The sequence below is a fragment of the Pungitius pungitius genome, chromosome 2, assembly GCF_949316345.1.
Source record: "Pungitius pungitius chromosome 2, fPunPun2.1, whole genome shotgun sequence".
NCBI lineage: Eukaryota > Metazoa > Chordata > Actinopteri > Perciformes > Gasterosteidae > Pungitius > Pungitius pungitius.
Window position 1 is genome coordinate 273,635 of NC_084901.1, and position 16,734 is coordinate 290,368.

At 48.0% G+C, this 16,734-nt stretch overlaps 3 protein-coding genes across 10 annotated transcripts; 1 reads left to right on the forward strand and 2 right to left on the reverse strand.

Moving 5' to 3' along the window:
• Positions 1-169: 169 nt before the first annotated feature.
• ccdc136b (coiled-coil domain containing 136b) lies at positions 170-8,156 on the reverse strand. 6 transcript variants are annotated; one of them, XM_037460165.2, is made up of 11 exons: positions 8,095-8,152; positions 7,022-7,143; positions 6,140-6,205; positions 5,670-5,894; positions 5,497-5,571; positions 5,140-5,400; positions 4,859-4,973; positions 4,573-4,759; positions 3,852-3,986; positions 2,183-2,297; positions 170-1,755 (listed from the first exon to the last, which is right to left on the reverse strand). In XM_037460165.2, exons 3-10 carry the CDS (start codon positions 6,189-6,191, stop codon positions 2,193-2,195), a joined length of 1,155 nt encoding a protein of 384 aa, XP_037316062.1. In that variant the 5' UTR covers positions 6,192-6,205; positions 7,022-7,143; positions 8,095-8,152; the 3' UTR covers positions 170-1,755; positions 2,183-2,192. The 6 variants fall into 6 exon arrangements, 5 of the variants coding, with proteins under 5 accessions (XP_037316062.1, XP_037316061.1, XP_037316063.1 ...); XR_009942728.1 differs by having other exon boundaries at positions 170-3,256; positions 3,287-3,986; positions 8,095-8,156; XM_037460164.2 differs by having other exon boundaries at positions 170-2,297.
• Positions 7,864-9,427, forward strand: LOC119210313 (protein SCO2 homolog, mitochondrial). Of its 2 annotated transcripts, none has more exons than XM_037460168.2 (2): positions 7,864-7,902; positions 8,543-9,427. In XM_037460168.2, the coding sequence occupies exon 2, from the start codon at positions 8,565-8,567 to the stop codon at positions 9,309-9,311; it is 747 nt and encodes a 248-aa protein (XP_037316065.2). In that variant the 5' UTR covers positions 7,864-7,902; positions 8,543-8,564; the 3' UTR covers positions 9,312-9,427. The 2 variants fall into 2 exon arrangements, with proteins under 2 accessions (XP_037316065.2, XP_037316066.2); XM_037460169.2 differs by lacking the exon at positions 7,864-7,902 and adding an exon at positions 8,094-8,463.
• Positions 9,423-16,681, reverse strand: ncaph2 (non-SMC condensin II complex, subunit H2). Of its 2 annotated transcripts, none has more exons than XM_062559000.1 (20): positions 16,542-16,681; positions 15,535-15,681; positions 14,991-15,138; positions 14,811-14,912; positions 14,680-14,741; positions 14,339-14,399; positions 13,780-13,836; positions 13,607-13,686; positions 13,382-13,536; positions 13,162-13,301; positions 13,023-13,088; positions 12,511-12,694; positions 12,377-12,421; positions 12,221-12,291; positions 10,732-10,822; positions 10,572-10,649; positions 10,154-10,203; positions 9,976-10,077; positions 9,718-9,867; positions 9,423-9,581 (listed from the first exon to the last, which is right to left on the reverse strand). In XM_062559000.1, exons 3-20 carry the CDS (start codon positions 15,096-15,098, stop codon positions 9,453-9,455), a joined length of 1,731 nt encoding a protein of 576 aa, XP_062414984.1. In that variant the 5' UTR covers positions 15,099-15,138; positions 15,535-15,681; positions 16,542-16,681; the 3' UTR covers positions 9,423-9,452. The 2 variants fall into 2 exon arrangements, with proteins under 2 accessions (XP_062414984.1, XP_062414982.1); XM_062558998.1 differs by having other exon boundaries at positions 14,991-15,147.
• Between the last annotated feature and the right edge of the window lie 53 nt (positions 16,682-16,734).

Genomic DNA, 16,734 nt, shown 5'->3' on the forward strand with positions numbered 1-16,734 from the left:
CCCCCCTGTGTCCCCCCTGTATCCTCCCTGTGTCCCCCCTGTATCCTCCCTGTGTCCCCCCTGTAGCCTCCCTGTGTCCTCCCTGTGTCCCCCCTGTGTCCCCCCTGTATCCTCCCTGTGTCCCCCCTGTATCCTCCCTGTGTCCCCCCTGTGTCCCCCCTGTGTCCTCCCTGTGTCCTCCCTGTGTCCTCCCTGTGTCCCCCCTGTGTCCCCCTGTGTCCCCCGCTCCTGTTGTCAGATTGTCATTGTTCATCCCCTCCTGTGTGTCTCGTGACTATTGGACCCCGTTAATGACTGACTGCCCCTTTTGGGCTTTTTGCTCTCGGTTGGAGTTGTTTTGAGTTTGATTTTGTTCATCAGTAAAGAACCACCTTTGGTTTGAAGTTAAATCTGGTCTCCAGTGTCAGTCTCTGCCTTTGAGTCCTCACACACAGTCGAGCTAACCTCTCTACATCTACTTTTTTATCCCAATTTGTCTTCTTTTAAGTTATCTGCAGTCCTCTATCGTCTCCCCTTTGCTCTTATGAATAATTCCACATCTGTATCTAAAATAAAACAACGTACTATTTTATCTGCTGTGCAAAAAGATCTCTATAAACCTGAAAGCAACGATTAGTTTAAAACCGGCACAGTGAAGTCAGTCGTCACAAATAATCTCTCATCCCAACAATTTTAAAATACCACCTGGTTGATAGTAAAAAAATACAAATAGACATTTCAAATAGATCTGTAAAGGTAGGTCAAACAAAGCTTGTTATTTCCTCACGCTACAAAACAGATCCATCAAATGATCACCATCGATGTTGTATTTCTGACAAACAGCAGGAAGTAGGACTCAACGCATTAAAACACCAAACAACCAAATATGATCTGCCACCATTAACTCAGTGGATTCGTCAATCAACAAAAAATGATAAATTGTTGGACTGAATGTTGAAATACAAAAGATTTCCTACTTGTATCTGGATAAGATCTTTATAAATACAACACTTTTGTGGATAAATTAACATGTAAATGAAATGGTAAAGGCTATGAATTAAATAATTCAAATCACTATTGATCATAGAAACACTGCAGCAGTAATATATTACTTCTTTATAACTAATACCACTGACATTGAATATAACATGTGGAAAATTATCCACTTTAATCCACTTTAATTCAATTTATAGATTTAACCACATTTATTGTGTTAGAAAACACATTTACCAAACTAAGGTACTATCTGAAGGTATTTTTACGTTTCTATTCAATACAACTTGATACTCTGACACAAGTGAATTGTGATTATTTGCTACATTGTCTGGATAACTGAAGATTTGACAAAACAAAACAACAAATACAATTCAATGATTCATTTATAGATTGAAAATGTGAAAATGATGCTATATATATATAAAAGCTATATATGTATAATAATAATAACTGCATATTCCGATGGTTGTACATGTGCACTCTCACTCACTAACTCTTGTGCTTCACCCCTAGCAGCTGACACGCGATCTCCCTCTGAGCAAAGTTTAATGTGATAAATGAGGTCTTGCCGTTAGACTCTTGGTGGAAGTCTGATAAGGAACCCGACCTGCTGACCTTCTGCTCTCCGCGGAAGACCTTTCTTTTGTTGCTTTCCCCTGCAGAGGCTGTGAGGTTTGTGCGTGGTCCTCAGGCTCTGCTGAAGCTGGGGACGACTAGAACCACAAAGGCCACCACGGCGACCGCTGCCACCGCCAGATTCCAGCCGGCGGCGTCGCCCCGCTGAGGAGAACGAAGCAACGTGAGGGTACATACGGAACTGAGGAAGACTCCCGGCCACAGGGTTAGATTTAGAAGACAAGAATGTTGATTGAAGGAACACAAATTGTCCTCAGGACGAAGCGTTTGAAGGTGCTGGTCTTGGGAAACTGGTGGTTTCACGTCATAGCGCCCCCTACCCACGATGCCGTTTGCCCTTTCCTTAGCCTGAGGCGTTTCAGGTGACAACATGTGAGAAAGATGTTGCACCGTCCAAAGCTTCTGTCCCCTGTGGTCAGACCACATCTGCTCAGCTTGAAGCACTGTGAACTTCACTGATTATAAGTGTGTCGTAGAGGTTCCACTCAATCGCTCCACGGGCAGAAACTACTGTATGATGTGGACACTCGAAGCAGGGCGTCGGTTAGAGAAAGAAGGGGCGTGGCCGTACCTGGTCCTCTTTAGGACGCCAGCTCCTCCCACCAGCACCAAATCAAGGCCACTATAACAATCATTCCAATGAAGGGGATGGAGAGGACAGGGGGCTCAGAAGGACCAGTGCAGTTCTGGGGAAAAGACAAAAGGGTACAAGTGCAGGGGGGCATGGAGAGAGGGGCGTAGTAAGAGGAAATAAAACCATAAAATAATCAGAAGAATAAAGTCGTGAAGAAAAGCGAGCGTGGGGAAAAGAAACTTTAAAAAACATGTGAATGAAATATTGATGTGCAGGCAAGTTATGCATTAAAACCATCAAATCACCAGAGAATTTGACAAAGTTAATGGTGCAAGGTTTGTGTGGGAAAGAAAACATGGTGAACAGGTGAATGGAAGGAACCAGAAAAATCAGGAATTTTGAGGAAGACATCAAAGATGGTTAAAGACGAGATCTTGACAAGACTGAACTTCTTCCAGGAAAAGACTCTCCCACGACTTTTGACCCCTCCATCCTCACCCCACCCCTGACGGAACCTCGGTGGGACACAGTCCACTTCCCCTCCCTGCCAGCAGCACAGCAACAACACGACCCTGGAGAAACATCAGGAGAATCCGTCCCCTTGTCCCTCAGAAGGCTCTGGTCATCTGGAACTCCTCCTATCAGGTCTACCTGCCAGCACCATCAACCTCTGCAGCCAGAATGCAGCAGCTCCACTGGTCTTCAACCAATATTCACCCACACTACTCCTGTCCCTTCACTGGTTACCAGTGGCTGACCTTGCTGCTCCCTCACTGAGAGCTAAACAACATAACGACTGTCCTGGCTCCTCAGGAGGAGAAGGTCTATTCAGCTAAAAACACACCTCTACCTGTCTACTTGTTCTGGGTCTGTACCCTGCCGGCTAAATTCTCTACATCGAGTCATTTAAAGGTCTCCGCCGACACTTTGAAGTGTGCAGTGTGGGTTAAAGGTTGCCCCAAAAAGTGAAATGAAACTATTAGTTGGTAGTTGGGGTAGTTGGACCCCCTGTAGAAGGCTGGTGGCTCTAAGGAACGATCCCAGGTCACCTTTCAGAATAGATTCAGTCAGCTGAGGAACCTGTTCTTCACCTCTGGACACAAGTGAGGTGTGATAAACAGAATCCAAATTGAATGGTGTGTAATGACACATGACACATGACGTGTTGTCAGCCAATCAGACGGACCTGTTTTGACAATGAGCTTCACGGTCGCCTGGGCTGGACGGAGGAAGCGAGTTGAGCAGACAGATGTTGAGCTGAAGCTTACAGAGACACTGAAGAAGCAGCTGACTGTCGGCGTCCTGCTTACCTTTGATATATATTTATTAGGGCTGTCAAAATGAACGCAATAATCCATGAGATTATTGTGCCCGAGATTAATGCAATATAATATAATCCGGCGTGCGTTGACCCCTGACCCCTGAAGCCACCGCGTGCTGCAGTCAGTTAGATGCAGAGAGACGGAAGCTGAAGAAGACGGAAGTCCTCCACGTGTTCAACAGAAGGGGGACGTTCAAAGACTTTTCTGAAACTTTTAATTGCGATTGAAAATGTTGAGATGTGCGATTGATTTTTTTTTTTTAAATCTTTTGACAGGCCTAATGCATATATGCATATATACATGTCACATCTTGTCCGCCGGGCTGTTGACCTCTGACCTCTCACCTGCGACTTCCCGCCCCCCAGTTGGTGCAGCTCGGCCCTGCAGCGCTGCAGCTCCTCCTCCTTGGACGCTCGCTCCCGCCGGCTGGCGGCGTAGAGCCGCTGCAGCTCCAGCAGCTCCGCCCTCAAGCTGCCGCACTGACGGGAGGACAGACAGGTACGCAGCGTCACCGCCACATCTCGCATAGTAGATACCTGGTGCACCTCAGGTACCGGGCCGCACAACAGAATGAAGAAATCGCTTGTTTGGTCATTTTACTTTACATGATTTATTTTGAAAATGGACTGGATTCTCTCCTAAACCAGCTCCAAAGAAGCCTCTGAGATGCCTTCATGGGTCGTTACAGTGTGACACAAACAACCAGGTCATAAGGAAAACCTCCTCAACATTCAAAGTAACGCAAGGGATTGTGGGACAGAATTATCTCCTTTCCTTTGGTGGTCCGGTGCACAGGGGTCAAACTCCTTTCATGTGGAGGGGGGAACGGGGGGGGGCGGTTCCAGTGGTTCCTACGCTGAAGGAGCTGAGTAAGGAAGCATTGAAGCTCCTCAGCATTAGAGAGTAGAACAGCTCTTATCCACTACTTCCCTTCCTTTCACTCAGTGAGGAACCTTCCTGAGCAGAAAGGACATTTAGAGGCAGGTGTTTCTTCATCCTTTGTACACAGAGCTTGATACAATGAATATTCATCATATATTTATGGTTTTATTTCTCATATCTCACCTCAGTCTCGACTCTGAGAGACGTCTCCTCGGCTCGTCTCAGTTGGACCTTCAGGACGTTGAGCTCCCCGGGGTCCGCGTCCTCCACGTCTTGGAGTTCGGGACTGTACTGAGACAGAGTGATGTAAGAGCCCGCCTTCACCTGCTCGCGCCCAGTGTCAGAGACGGCCAGGTACGCATCATCACACCTGTCCAGAGGGCGGGGCTCAGTACAGAGCTGTTCAAACACACAGTGATGTGATGATGTCATAGCAGCAGGTTGATGGACTGCTGCGTGGACCACTCACCAGTCTCCGTGCTGCAGGTTCTCCACTTTGCTCTCCAGAGCTTTGTGGTCCTGGTGCAGAAGCTGACATCCCTCAGTTAAGGTGAAAAACTCATCCTTGAGCTGGCTGCTGTCCCCTGAAGACACACATGTATGTGAGAAGATCCATCACCTGTCTCACCTGTCTGACTCACCTGTGTGTCTCCCCTATTGGTCCGTGTCTGCTGTCTGTCTCTGTCCAACCCATGTGTCTCATATTTGCGTCTGTCTCCGCTGTGTCTTTGTCTCCAGAGGCGGACTCACCTGGGTTGAGCCCCTTGGTGACCTTCGCCTCGTGCTCCTGCGTGGCGCCGCGGAGTCGCTGTAGCTCCGCCTTCAGTCGACACAGCTCCTCCTGCAGGGAGGCGATGTCGTTCTCCCTCTCAGCCGCCGCCTCCTCTGCGCCTTGCTGCAGCAGCAGAACCTCCTCCTGAGTAGAGCGGAGCTCCTCGTGCACCTCCTGCAGCTCGCTCTCCTTCTCCTCCTCCAGACTGTCCATCTCCTGCTGGACCGAATGGAGCTTTGCTGGAAGAGGAGGAGGAAGATGTAGAAGAGGAGGTGGGGTCAGTTGAGTTTGAAGGAGTCTTTACTCCTTCAGTGTTTGGTGAGGTGAAGCTGAACCTTGGAGTCTCTGGATCTGTCGCGTGAAGCTCTCCGCCTGCTCGGCGCTCACCAGCCGCTCCTCCTCCAACAGACCTGAGGGGAGCAAAGAGGAGGTGGAGGAGGAGGAAGAGGAGGAGGAGGAGGAGGAAGAGGAGGAGGAGGAGGAGTGTGACACATGAGGAGCTTCTCACCCTGCAGCTCCAGGAAGCCCTCCTCGTGTCTCTGAGAAACCTCCCTGGTTTCATCCAGCTCCATCAGCAGCTGGAACACCTGACCTCTCAGCTCCTCCTCCTCCTCCTCCTCTTCTCCTCCTGCTGCTGCTTCCTCCACCTTCAGCTCCTTCTGCTGCAGAGACTCCCTCTCTTTGGTTCCTGCGGGCACGTCGGGCTTCTCCACCTTCATCTCACACAGCTCATCTTTGACACACGGATCAATAGATGGTTATTAATCAATATGTACATATAGAAGTAATACTAGTTACTGTATTCATGTCATATATTTGTACCATGTGTATGTATTTACATAATGCACTTCATCTATTTATCTTTATTTGATTATTATTCTAAATAATATAGTTTCATGATTCAAATTATTTTGAGAATATAATTTGTATTATTTGTATGTACTCAGAGTAAATCATATGATATGATTTATTAGAGACCTGACGGATCCAGAACCTCCTCGATGACCGGAGGCAGACGGAACCCGTCCATGTTAGGGGACGAGGCTGCAGACACAGAGACAGACAGAGACAGGCAGGGACAGGCAGACAGAGAGGGAGACAGAGACAAGGTTACTGAATTATGTCCAATAGTATGTGTTTTCATCACTAGTTTGTTATTTACAATACCACAAAACCCAAGAGCCTCAGCTTCAGTTGCTATGGATACAAAGCCAGAATCTAGTGGATGCTTGATAAGCTTCCTTGTTTATGTGAAGCTCTTTGATTGATGTCTACGTCGTAAGATACTTACTACAACGTAGGATACAACATAGGGTACATCGTAGGGTGCATCCGAGGATGAAACAAGGTAAATATCGTAGGATACAACATAGGATACAAAATAGTATACATTGGGGGATACTGCGTGGGATACAACGTTGCATACAATGTAGGGCACATCCTGGGATGAAACGTAGTAGACATCGTATGATTCCACATACAGGACACAAGGCAACAACATACACTACATCCTAGGATACATCGTAGTATGTAGGCTACTACATACCCTAAGCTAAGCTAACCACACCTGGACACATGAAGGTAATGTGTGAGCAGCTTTCTGAATCCTTTAGCAACCTTCATATAATATATGATCATATATAATTGATCAGTGATCATAGAGCCTTGATCATCAGTAAATATGGAACCTTAGAGGACTCGTCTGTGCGACTCATGAAGCTGATCTGTCCCTTTAAGAAGTGACGAGCTGCTGACATGTTCTAATGTCTCTAACGACCTTCGTCTGACTTTGTCCTCTCTTGTGGAATCTCTCTCACACACACACACACACGCACACACGCACACACACACAGTAAATACCTGAAGCTGAGATGAGGCCGGTGCAGCTCAGTCTGCTGCAGCTCTCTATGTGTTATCTGCAGCTCCTCCTCCTCCTCCTCCTCCTCAGCATCGGCTCCTCGGTGTGACGCAGAGCGGCATCGCTGCAGACATCAAAACACAGCGGGTCACCATGACGACGGTCATCAACCAACCATACCCCCCCACTAAGGACAAGCGCTAGTAAACATCACTTACTGGTTTGATAAGATTGAAAACTGTAACTGTCTTAATAAGATTGCTGTTTTGTAATTATAAAAAAAATGGTATCTAATAAAACTGATCAGATAGTGTAATTTTATTTTGAGGTTATTTTTTAGATGATTATATATAATTTGATATATGTTATAAATAACAAATCTCTTCAGTTCAATATATTTCGACTTGTAATGTTCACTCTGGTTACTATGGTAACCATGCAATGTTCCACTACCTAGTGGAGACCTTCAGAAGCACATTTTATCTGCACTTGTGAAACCCGAATCTGCTGATTGGAAACGAAAGGAACTCGAGAACGATTTATATATATAAAAATCATTTCATAATAAACTAATGATTCAATATGTAATATGGTTTACTTTCATGTGTCTGCAGCGGACGAATAAAACCAAGTACATTTACTTAAGTATAACAGTATTTTACAAATGATATTTATCTGGCAGCTTTTAATTCTGCTATGATTAATAATACGATTATAGTGTATATATATAATGATTTCATATTGGATAGATAATATTTTACTTTTAATGTGAGGGGGTATTTTTTCAACGTAGTAATGGTGCTTTTACTGCAGCGGTGCTTCCGGCTCCGCTCTCTATTTGTGTGGAATCAGCTGAACTCAGATCAGCTGCAGGAGGCGGAAGGTAACGTCGCTATGCTCATAGGCTATGCTAATAAAGCTAAACCCGTTAGCTGTGTGCTAACCGTTAGCTGTGTGCTAGCAATGAATACTATACGTATCACGGTCCTGTTCGGCATGCCCAATAAAACCGGAATGTGTCACTTTGAAAATAGAAACCGTATTAATCATTACGCAATATGAATCATTCACCCACCCGAGGGAAGGTGAACTTCTCAGCCACCGTTTAGCACGATTATTGCTGCTGTAGGAAGAGTTTAAAGGCACAAAAACAACCTATTCTCATCGAGTCAGTGTCTCTCTTTCCTTCCGGTCACCGCTCAGTGTTTTTTTATTAAACGGAAGACTATATTTAGATTATATTTTTAACCAACATGAGTTGATCATTACTACTGTAAGCTATGATTGCACTAGTGTTCCGGTGTGGGTGCTTTTATTGTGAAGGAGGAGATGGAAGGAGAGGAAGTAGATGAAGGGTTCAACGGCGGTGTTGAGGAAGTGAAAATAAAGTTGCGGCCGGTTTGGCGCAGAAGCGGAGCACCGTGTAGATGTTTTATCATTAAAAGTATAAACCCTCGGCTACACGGACACTTGGAATCACTTACATTAACGTTCATTCGTACACCAACTGTTTTTGTGTGCAGGACTTTGCGTGGGAGCATCATCATGTTGGTGTCCCGGTGCATTGTGGGTAACGTGCGTGGAGGACTCCTGAAGACCTGCGCCCACCCTCAGCGCCCCCTGCACCGCCTCCTGTCCCGGGCCCCCGGCCCGGCGCTGAGGACCCGGGTGGCAGGAAGCCTGCTGGTGGGCGGCGGCCTGCTGGCGGCGTGGTGGTGGGTGGATTCGGAGAAGCGGCAGCAGCAGCGGCGCCGGCGGGTGGAGCAGTTGAAGCAGGTGTCCCTGGGTCAGGGCACCTTCAGCCTGTTGGACCACGGCGGGAGGCGGCGCACCAAGGCAGACTTCCTGGGCCGCTGGGTGCTGCTGTACTTCGGCTTCACGCACTGCCCGGACATCTGCCCCGAGGAGCTGGACAAGCTGTGCGGCGCCGTGGCGGCGCTGGAGCGGGACGCCACGCTGCCGCCCGTCCAGCCCCTCTTTGTCACCGTGGACCCGGAGAGGGACGACCCGCCAGCGCTGGCCCGCTACGTGAGGGACTTCCACCCTCGGCTGATCGGGCTGACGGGCACGCCGGAGGAGGTGAAGCGAGCAGGGCGGGACTACCGGGTCTACGCCAGCGCCGGACCCAAGGACGAGGACGGGGACTACATCGTGGACCACACCATCCTCATCTACCTGATCAGCCCCGACGGGCTGTTCCTGGACTACTACAACCGCATGAAGGACCAGGACCAGATCGTAGACAGCGTCCGGAACCACATCAAGAACTACGAGCCGCTGGACCCGGACTGATAGGACACAATGTCTCTGTTATTAAAATCTATTTAACATTGACCAGTGTTTTGTGTCCATTGTGAGCCTGAGAAATACCCAAACTCATGAAAAAGAGAATAAACAAGCATGAAATATCAAAAGAGGTTTATTGAGGTGCTTTTAGGGGAAGGTCGCCATGTCCTTGAGCCGGTCTCTCGCCTTCTCTGTGCTGAGCAGCGTCAGACTCAGCGAGTCCAAACTGTCCTCCAGACCCGCGGCGCTGTCCACCTCCACCGTGCCGTCGTTGGCCTGAGGGACAGGAGACACCAGAAGTCACGCGGAGGCTAGCAGAGTTTAACGGGATATTCCAGAGTGTTGTTTGTGTGTAGAGCATCAGTCGGGGTTCATCTGATATGTTGTGGTTGTTGTTGTTGTGGTTGTTTACCAGCTGTAGTGAAGCCACCAGGTACTTGCTGGCCTCATGGGATTCTAGTCCGTAGACGATGGAGGCGAAAGATCTCCTCTGACCGACGTCCCGCAGCGCCGAGACGATCCGATCTCCATATTGATGAATGTCGAACACGGGGCGCTGCTCCTGAACACAACAACAACAAGCGGCTGATGAGGACATTGATCATCAACAACAACAACAACAAGCAGCTGATGAGGACATTGATCAAAAGGCTGATCAGGCAGCTCTCACCTGCTCCAACAGTAGGGGGCGTATCTTGTCCTCCCAGTGCTGGACCCTGCGGGACAGGGCTGTGTCCTGAGACCAACCTTTACTGTTCTCCATCAGCTGCTCCTGAAAGCACCACAAGACAAAGGACTCAGCACAGCGATCAATGACTGACTGATCCTATTGATTACTGATCGCTCACCATGCGCAGCAGCACCAGGTCTTCATAATTCAGGTTGTCTCCCTGAGCGCCTGAAGACAAAAGAGTCATTACGTTAAACCTACAGGTGTGTTCTCTACCTGCCGAGATCGGGTCTGGTTCTACAGGTGTGTTCTCTACCTGCCGAGATCGGGTCTGGTTCTACGGGTGTGTTCTCTACCTGCTGAGATCAGCTCTGGTTCTACAGGTGTGTTCTCTACCTGCCGAGATCGGGTCTGGTTCTACAGGTGTGTTCTCTACCTGCCGAGATCGGGTCTGGTTCTACAGGTGTGTTCTCTACCTGCCGAGATCAGCTCTGGTTCTACAGGTGTGTTCTCTACCTGCCGAGATCGGGTCTGGTTCTACAGGTGTGTTCTCTACCTGCCGAGATCGGGTCTGGTTCTACAGGTGTGTTCTCTACCTGCTGAGATCGGGTCTGGTTCTACAGGTGTGTCGTCTGGAAACGCTTCCTGTTCGTTGTGCTCGTCATATTCACCTTCTGAAAATGAGTTTACACTTAAATCAGATTTCTTAATAAAGTAACAGCCAGGTAAAGGTGTGTGTATGTGTGGAGGTTTTACCATCCACAGGCTCCTCCCTCTGCTGTTGTGGCCCCTCCTCCTCCAGCTCCAGGAAGGTTCTCATCAGTTCATCGTCAGAGACCACCACCCCCTGAGTGACATCACACACTGAGGTCATCGGCAGGTACAAATCACTTACAAACGCCCCCCCCCCCCCCCCCCCAACCCTCTAGATCGTTCCTTCATTTGCTTCAACTGTTGACAGCAGAGGGGAGATCTGTTCAGAATGATGTCATTTGATCATGATCAATAATTCAAACGAGCTTCATCCCATGATTAAACCTCCAGTTAAACAGCGTGAAGTCAGAGGGGCTACAAACTGACAGGTCTCTAATAGACCATAAAGCTTCAGGGCGGGGCTACACGCTGACTGACAGGTCTCTAATAGACCATAAAGCTTTAGGGCGGGGCTACACGCTGACTGACAGGTCTCTAATAGACCATAAAGCTTCAGGGCGGGGCTACACGCTGACTGACAGGTCTCTAATAGACCATAAAGCTTTAGGGCGGGGCTACACGCTGACTGACAGGTCTCTAATAGACCATAAAGCTTTAGGGCGGGGCTACACGCTGACTGACAGGTCTCTAATAGACCATAAAGCTCCTGGCTCATGGCTCTGCTGACACCTGCTGCTGCCATCATCATTACTTTAAATATGATTCATATTACTGTCATCAAAAACCAACATCTTTCTGCTCTCCCTCCCCACAGAAGCCTCTGTGGATGGTGGTTCTATCTGATGGAGGTTGTCCCTGCAGTGGTCCTGCCGTACACCTCTTCTGCTACTTGCAATTACTTGTATCATTTCAGTTAGAGAAATTGAATGTATTGTACATCTTTTACATTGTTGATTCTGTACACATGACATCCATGGCAGTCTGTCCATCCCGGGAGAGGGATCCCTCCTCTGACGTTCTCCCTAAGGTTTCTTCCCTTTTTTCCCCATTGAAGGGTTTTTTCATATTTTGGGGAGTTTTTCCTGTGCCGATGTGAGGGTTTGGGCACAGAGGATGTTGCATGTGTACATACTGTAAAGCCCTCTGAGGCAAATTTGTAATTTGCGATTTTGGGCTATACAAAATAAAATGAATTGAATTGAAAAGCTTCAGGGCGGGGCTACACGCTGACTGACAGGTCTCTAATAGACCATAAAGCTTTAGGGCGGGGCTACACGCTGACTGACAGGTCTCTAATAGACCATAAAGCTTTAGGGCGGGGCTACACGCTGACTGACAGGTCTCTAATAGACCATAAAGCTTCAGGGCGGGGCTACACGCTGACTGACAGGTCTCTAATAGACCATAAAGCTTCAGGGCGGGGCTACACGCTGACTGACAGGTCTCTAATAGACCATAAAGCTTCAGGGCGGGGCTACACGCTGACTGACAGGTCTCTAATAGACCATAAAGCTTCAGGGCGGGGCTACACGCTGACTGACAGGTCTCGACCAGAGACGGTGGAAAACAAGGTGGCGAATGAGGGACTCACCGCTCTCTTGTTGATCATCCTCTGGGCCTTCAGGCGGTCGGCCATCGTGGTCACATAAATATAGTTCAGGGCTAAACAGGAAACAGGATGTCAACAGCTGGCTCAGAGATGACTGTTGGAGTTATTTATCCTGATGATTGTGACGCCAGGTGTTACCTGGACACGATGGTCCATTCTTTAACTTCTGCGTCAGAGGCTCAACTGAAAGACAGAAATGAACTAGTTTCGTTCTCTAAAAACACCCCCGCCCCCCCCCACACCCCCTCCCCCCCGGTGGAACCGGCTCTCACATGCTCTCTCAGACCAGCTCCAGAAGTCCTGCAGTGGAGAAGCTGGTTTCCGTTTGCGCTTCCCTTCGTGGTCCAGACCCTCAGGGATCGAGTAGCACTTTGCTGCTTTCAGGGGTGCGTCCCCCCCCAGCACGGCGTAGGCGTCTTGTAGGAGCCACGGGTCCACCGAGGGCCACGAGTACAGCTGAGACACCAGGGAGGGACGCAGTTTACAGCCCACTAACGGGTCTTTTTATGAGAATTAAGTCAAAATATTTAAAGAAAAACAAAGAGTTACATTTCAAGAGAAAACACTGAAATATAAATAAAATAAAAGAAAACTTTGAATGTAAGGTTTTATATATTTAAATAAAAATGTCAAGTATATTTAGGGGGAAAGTTCTTTACTAAACAACACGAGTTAGTAACATTTCTATCAGATAGAAAAACATGATCTGACAAAATCTAACATGGGAGTCAAGTTGTCATTTTAAATGAGTAACTTAAAGAGCATGAAGTAAATGAGGACGTACAGGGGGCGGCTCTGCTCTCGGGGGTCTGTCCTCCACTCGTCTGAGGGGCCGTCTTTCACTCTCAACCTGAGACACATTCAAAGACGTCACTGACGAAAACAACCTTAGAGATCGAAAGGGAGCGAAGACCAAACCACACCTGGTGTCGCTCCACATGCTCCACATGCTCCACATGCTCCACAGGCTCCACAGGCTCCAGGTCCAGATCAATGTCAAAGAAGTGATCATCATCTCCCTCATCTCCAACCGCGGCGTCACGACACTCATCTTCTACCTCTCCTGGAAGAAGAGGAGACATTTAGAGCAGCTGAGGGACAAGTGCGCCCATGACATCATGGCAGTAGGAGGCGGAGCTTAACCTATCTTCTGCACCAAGTCTACAGGGTTCTGATCTCCATTCTGCAGGACCCTTGAGGCCCCGGATCCCAGAGGGAGGAGGATCAGGCCCTGGTCCCCTGGGACAAAGCGGTTCATCATGAAGTTCTTCTGGCCACAGAGGATGTCCCCTGCCACACTGAGAGAAGAACCCTTACGCACTATGCCTCTTAAACGTGAATACTGCTTTGTGTCGTTTACCAACCAACCTGATGAGTGGCAGCTTCAGCCTCTCTGAGAGTTCAGGAAGAATCAGACACTCTGGAAGAAGAGGAGCAACGCGCACACTCTGAAGGTCAAACAGAGGCCGCAGTTACACACCAGGATGCACTACAGACCCCGAGAGGCGTCGCTACAGACAGGCAGTCGGGGAGAATCTCACCATGGTGGATTCGGACCTCATCGGTCTTGTTGAAACGACGACGTCGATCAGGTTGAACTGAAGAAAACAGACAGAATCGTAGGCTCAATGATATCCAACAATACCCAGAATGCCTTTCCACAACGGTGACCCCGACCAACAGTCATGCGGTTATTTAAATAAATAATGAATCGATTAACATAGTTTCCAAATGAGGAGATTAATGTCATACTTTTGACTCCATTAACCACACAGACCAGACAACTACCACTAGACTCAAAACCACGAGTCCAATTGAAAAAAGAAGGATATGCTGAGCGACCCTAGACCTCATATTTGCGCCCGTGTTTGGGTGGAACTGCTGTAAGCGGGAATTATTTTTCTTTTTTTTAATTCCAGACTTTTCAGGGGGGGGGGGGGGTGTGCACTCACTTAATATAAATGGTAGGGTGAACACTGAAGACACGCTAACAGATTCATTATATTTCTTAAAAGACTGAAGCTCATCTTCCCTCTGTGATGACATCACTGACTTGATGCAATGCACCTCCTTTAGAAACAACAGTGAAACGCTTCTCACCTCGTCGTCCGAGCCGCTCGCCGCTCCGTCCTTTTCCTGAGAGGACGTCGGTTTGTTCCTCCTGATGGGGACAGAAAGAACTACATTACCCAGACCCAGTGTCCCCTCTGGACCCTGACCACTCAAGGACTAACTGAGGTCACCTGCTCAGTGGAAGAGGGTCTGCGGGGGCTTTAAATGGTGTAAATAGGAATGGGACATGTCAGTCACCATGACAACGTCAAAGGATATGATGTACAAGGAGAATAGTTATTTTGAGGTCTCTTTCTTCACATGACAAGGTTGATTCTAATAATGTTTCTGCTGTGTTTAAGGAACCTGACCCGGTCAGATGAGCTCACCTGTTGTTCCGGTCATTGAGGAACTCCAGGGTTTGGTACACCAGACTGTGCAGATGCTCCACCTGAAACAGTCACAGGACCTTAGAATGAGGTATGCAGGAAGCCCCGCCTCCTCTCTGGCGTTGACCAACCTTCTTGCTGTAGATGTGGGCCGAGCCCTGGATCAGCAGCGCCGCCTCGGCGAAGTTCAGTCGGGTTTCCCCTCCATCCAGCGTGATGGTTATGTTGTCCAGCTGAAAGCAGACGTCCACTGACATTAGTCCACGGATCCTTCTGACCAATCAGCACGCTCCTCGCCACGCTTGCCTTACCTCCTCTAGATAGTCGTTGAGCTCTGACGCCACGTCCACCTCCCAGTTCTTAGTGAGCTCTCTGATTGGCTGCATCAGGTGAGGGAATCGGCTCTTGGAGAAGTCCATGACCGCCTCACGGAGACCCACTGTGGGATCAGCTGGGAGCCTGGATCAACTTAAGGAACTCAATATGAGGTTCATGCGGACTAATGAATACAGTACTGTTATTGTATATCTTATAGTATCGGACAGAATAAAGCTCAAACACGAATTAAGTCAACGTTAAAGTAAAGTCCTTTCCAAAATCTGTCGCTTTCATTTCCTACGTCACCTTCTGTAAACACCAACTGTTACGTCACGTTACTACGATGACGGATTGAAAGACACTGACACATAAAAATTGCCAGCTCGAGATGAACTTCCATGTTTAATCATACAAACACTGAGACTGAAATATGACGTGAATTAAAACGTTATTCTACGGTACTAATACTCATATTTATCGATAAAAAAGTAAAGGGCTAAAGCTGCTTTAGACCAGAAACAACAAAGAAGAACTCACCGAGGTGATGACAACGCTTCGCAGAAGCACAGCTGCTAGCTTATGTAGCAGTTAGCACAACAGTCAAACTACCCGCGCAAGCTTCTTCTTCGCTGGTTCGATTCTTCTTCTCCGTCTAGCGGCTGCTAAGAAGCTGCTTACCGCCTCCTGTGGATCCGGAGAGAAGTACAGCCTGACGTCAAGAGGTCTCCGTCCATTTAGTGGGCTGCGTCCTCATGAGCACCCGGCCTTCTGGGCTACGTGGGCCGGGTCCTCCAACGACCTCATAGGCGGAACCAAGCGGCCCCTGGAAGGAGGCGGTTTTTCACTAATAACTACGGTAATAAATAAGAGCAGTCTGTTCTCACATCTTATGTGTATTTAAAAACACATCGGTTACCAACGTCACATTTGAACGTAGATGTGACGTTATATATTATAATACATTTATTTACAGTATAACTACATTTAAAAGTGAGCTTCTGCTTTCCGCGCAGAAAACCTTGTGGGCTATCAATCTTTTATCTGATAGCTTTTGTAGTGAACAAAATATTTTACAGATTAACCTACCTTCAGTATTTAATACATCAAACAAGATGTAATACAATAATGCAATAATACGTACAGTAATATAACAGTATTCTGCATACTGAGTGAGTACTACTTTCAGACGCTTTTACTGGAGTACCGTTCTGTAAGTATAACGTTAAAAATCCGTTGATGTGATGACTTGGGCTTCAGAGGTTTTGTGTTTATTTGTAAAATGTTGTGTTTGTACTTTGTAAACAACGTGGACTTTGTTTTTCTGGGCAACAATGGAGGAAACTGCCGCCTGGTGCCAGATTCCATTCAAAGTTCTAGCAATTTAAGGTCGCGTGCTTCGTCTGCTGGTGTACAAATATGCTGAAACATATAAATATGTATATTTGTGCGTATTTGTATCCACTCTTTGGTTCTATACAAACACACTGAGGATCCAGGTTTTAGAAACACGCGCGTGGCTGTTTCCATGCGCACTGCACCTGTACCTTGTGTGTGCGCGCGCGCACGCGTCGGTCCACCTTAAATCGCTGGTGCTCTGCACCACGTGACCGGGTTCCTGGAAAGTTCCTGGAAACGCGTCTTCTTGCTCACGGGGCTCCGGGGCCATTCGGCGGCTCGCTGGCGGCTGTGAGGCCGAGGATCAGCTACCGGAGGACGGGCACCGGGCACCGGGAGACG

What these genes read in the sequence shown, in the direction of transcription:
- LOC119210313 (XM_037460168.2), top strand. Translation starts at nt 8,565, where the DNA reads ATGTTGGTGTCCCGGTGCATTGTGGGTAACGTGCGTGGAGGACTCCTG.
- ncaph2 (XM_062559000.1), bottom strand. Translation starts at nt 15,098, where the DNA reads ATGGACTTCTCCAAGAGCCGATTCCCTCACCTGATGCAGCCAATCAGA. An exon ending in CTGAAGCTGCCACTCATCAG is followed by an intron (nt 13,537 to 13,606) that starts GTTGGTTGGTAA and finishes TTCTTCTCTCAG; the next exon opens with TGTGGCAGGGGACATCCTCT. An exon ending in GGATGATCAACAAGAGAGCG is followed by an intron (nt 10,823 to 12,220) that starts GTGAGTCCCTCA and finishes GATGTCACTCAG; the next exon opens with GGGGTGGTGGTCTCTGACGA.
- ccdc136b (XM_037460163.2), bottom strand. Translation starts at nt 6,191, where the DNA reads ATGGACGGGTTCCGTCTGCCTCCGGTCATCGAGGAGGTTCTGGATCCG. An exon ending in CACCAAGGGGCTCAACCCAG is followed by an intron (nt 4,974 to 5,139) that starts GTGAGTCCGCCT and finishes GTGTGTCTTCAG; the next exon opens with GGGACAGCAGCCAGCTCAAG. An exon ending in CTCTCAGAGTCGAGACTGAG is followed by an intron (nt 3,987 to 4,572) that starts GTGAGATATGAG and finishes TCCTCCCGTCAG; the next exon opens with TGCGGCAGCTTGAGGGCGGA.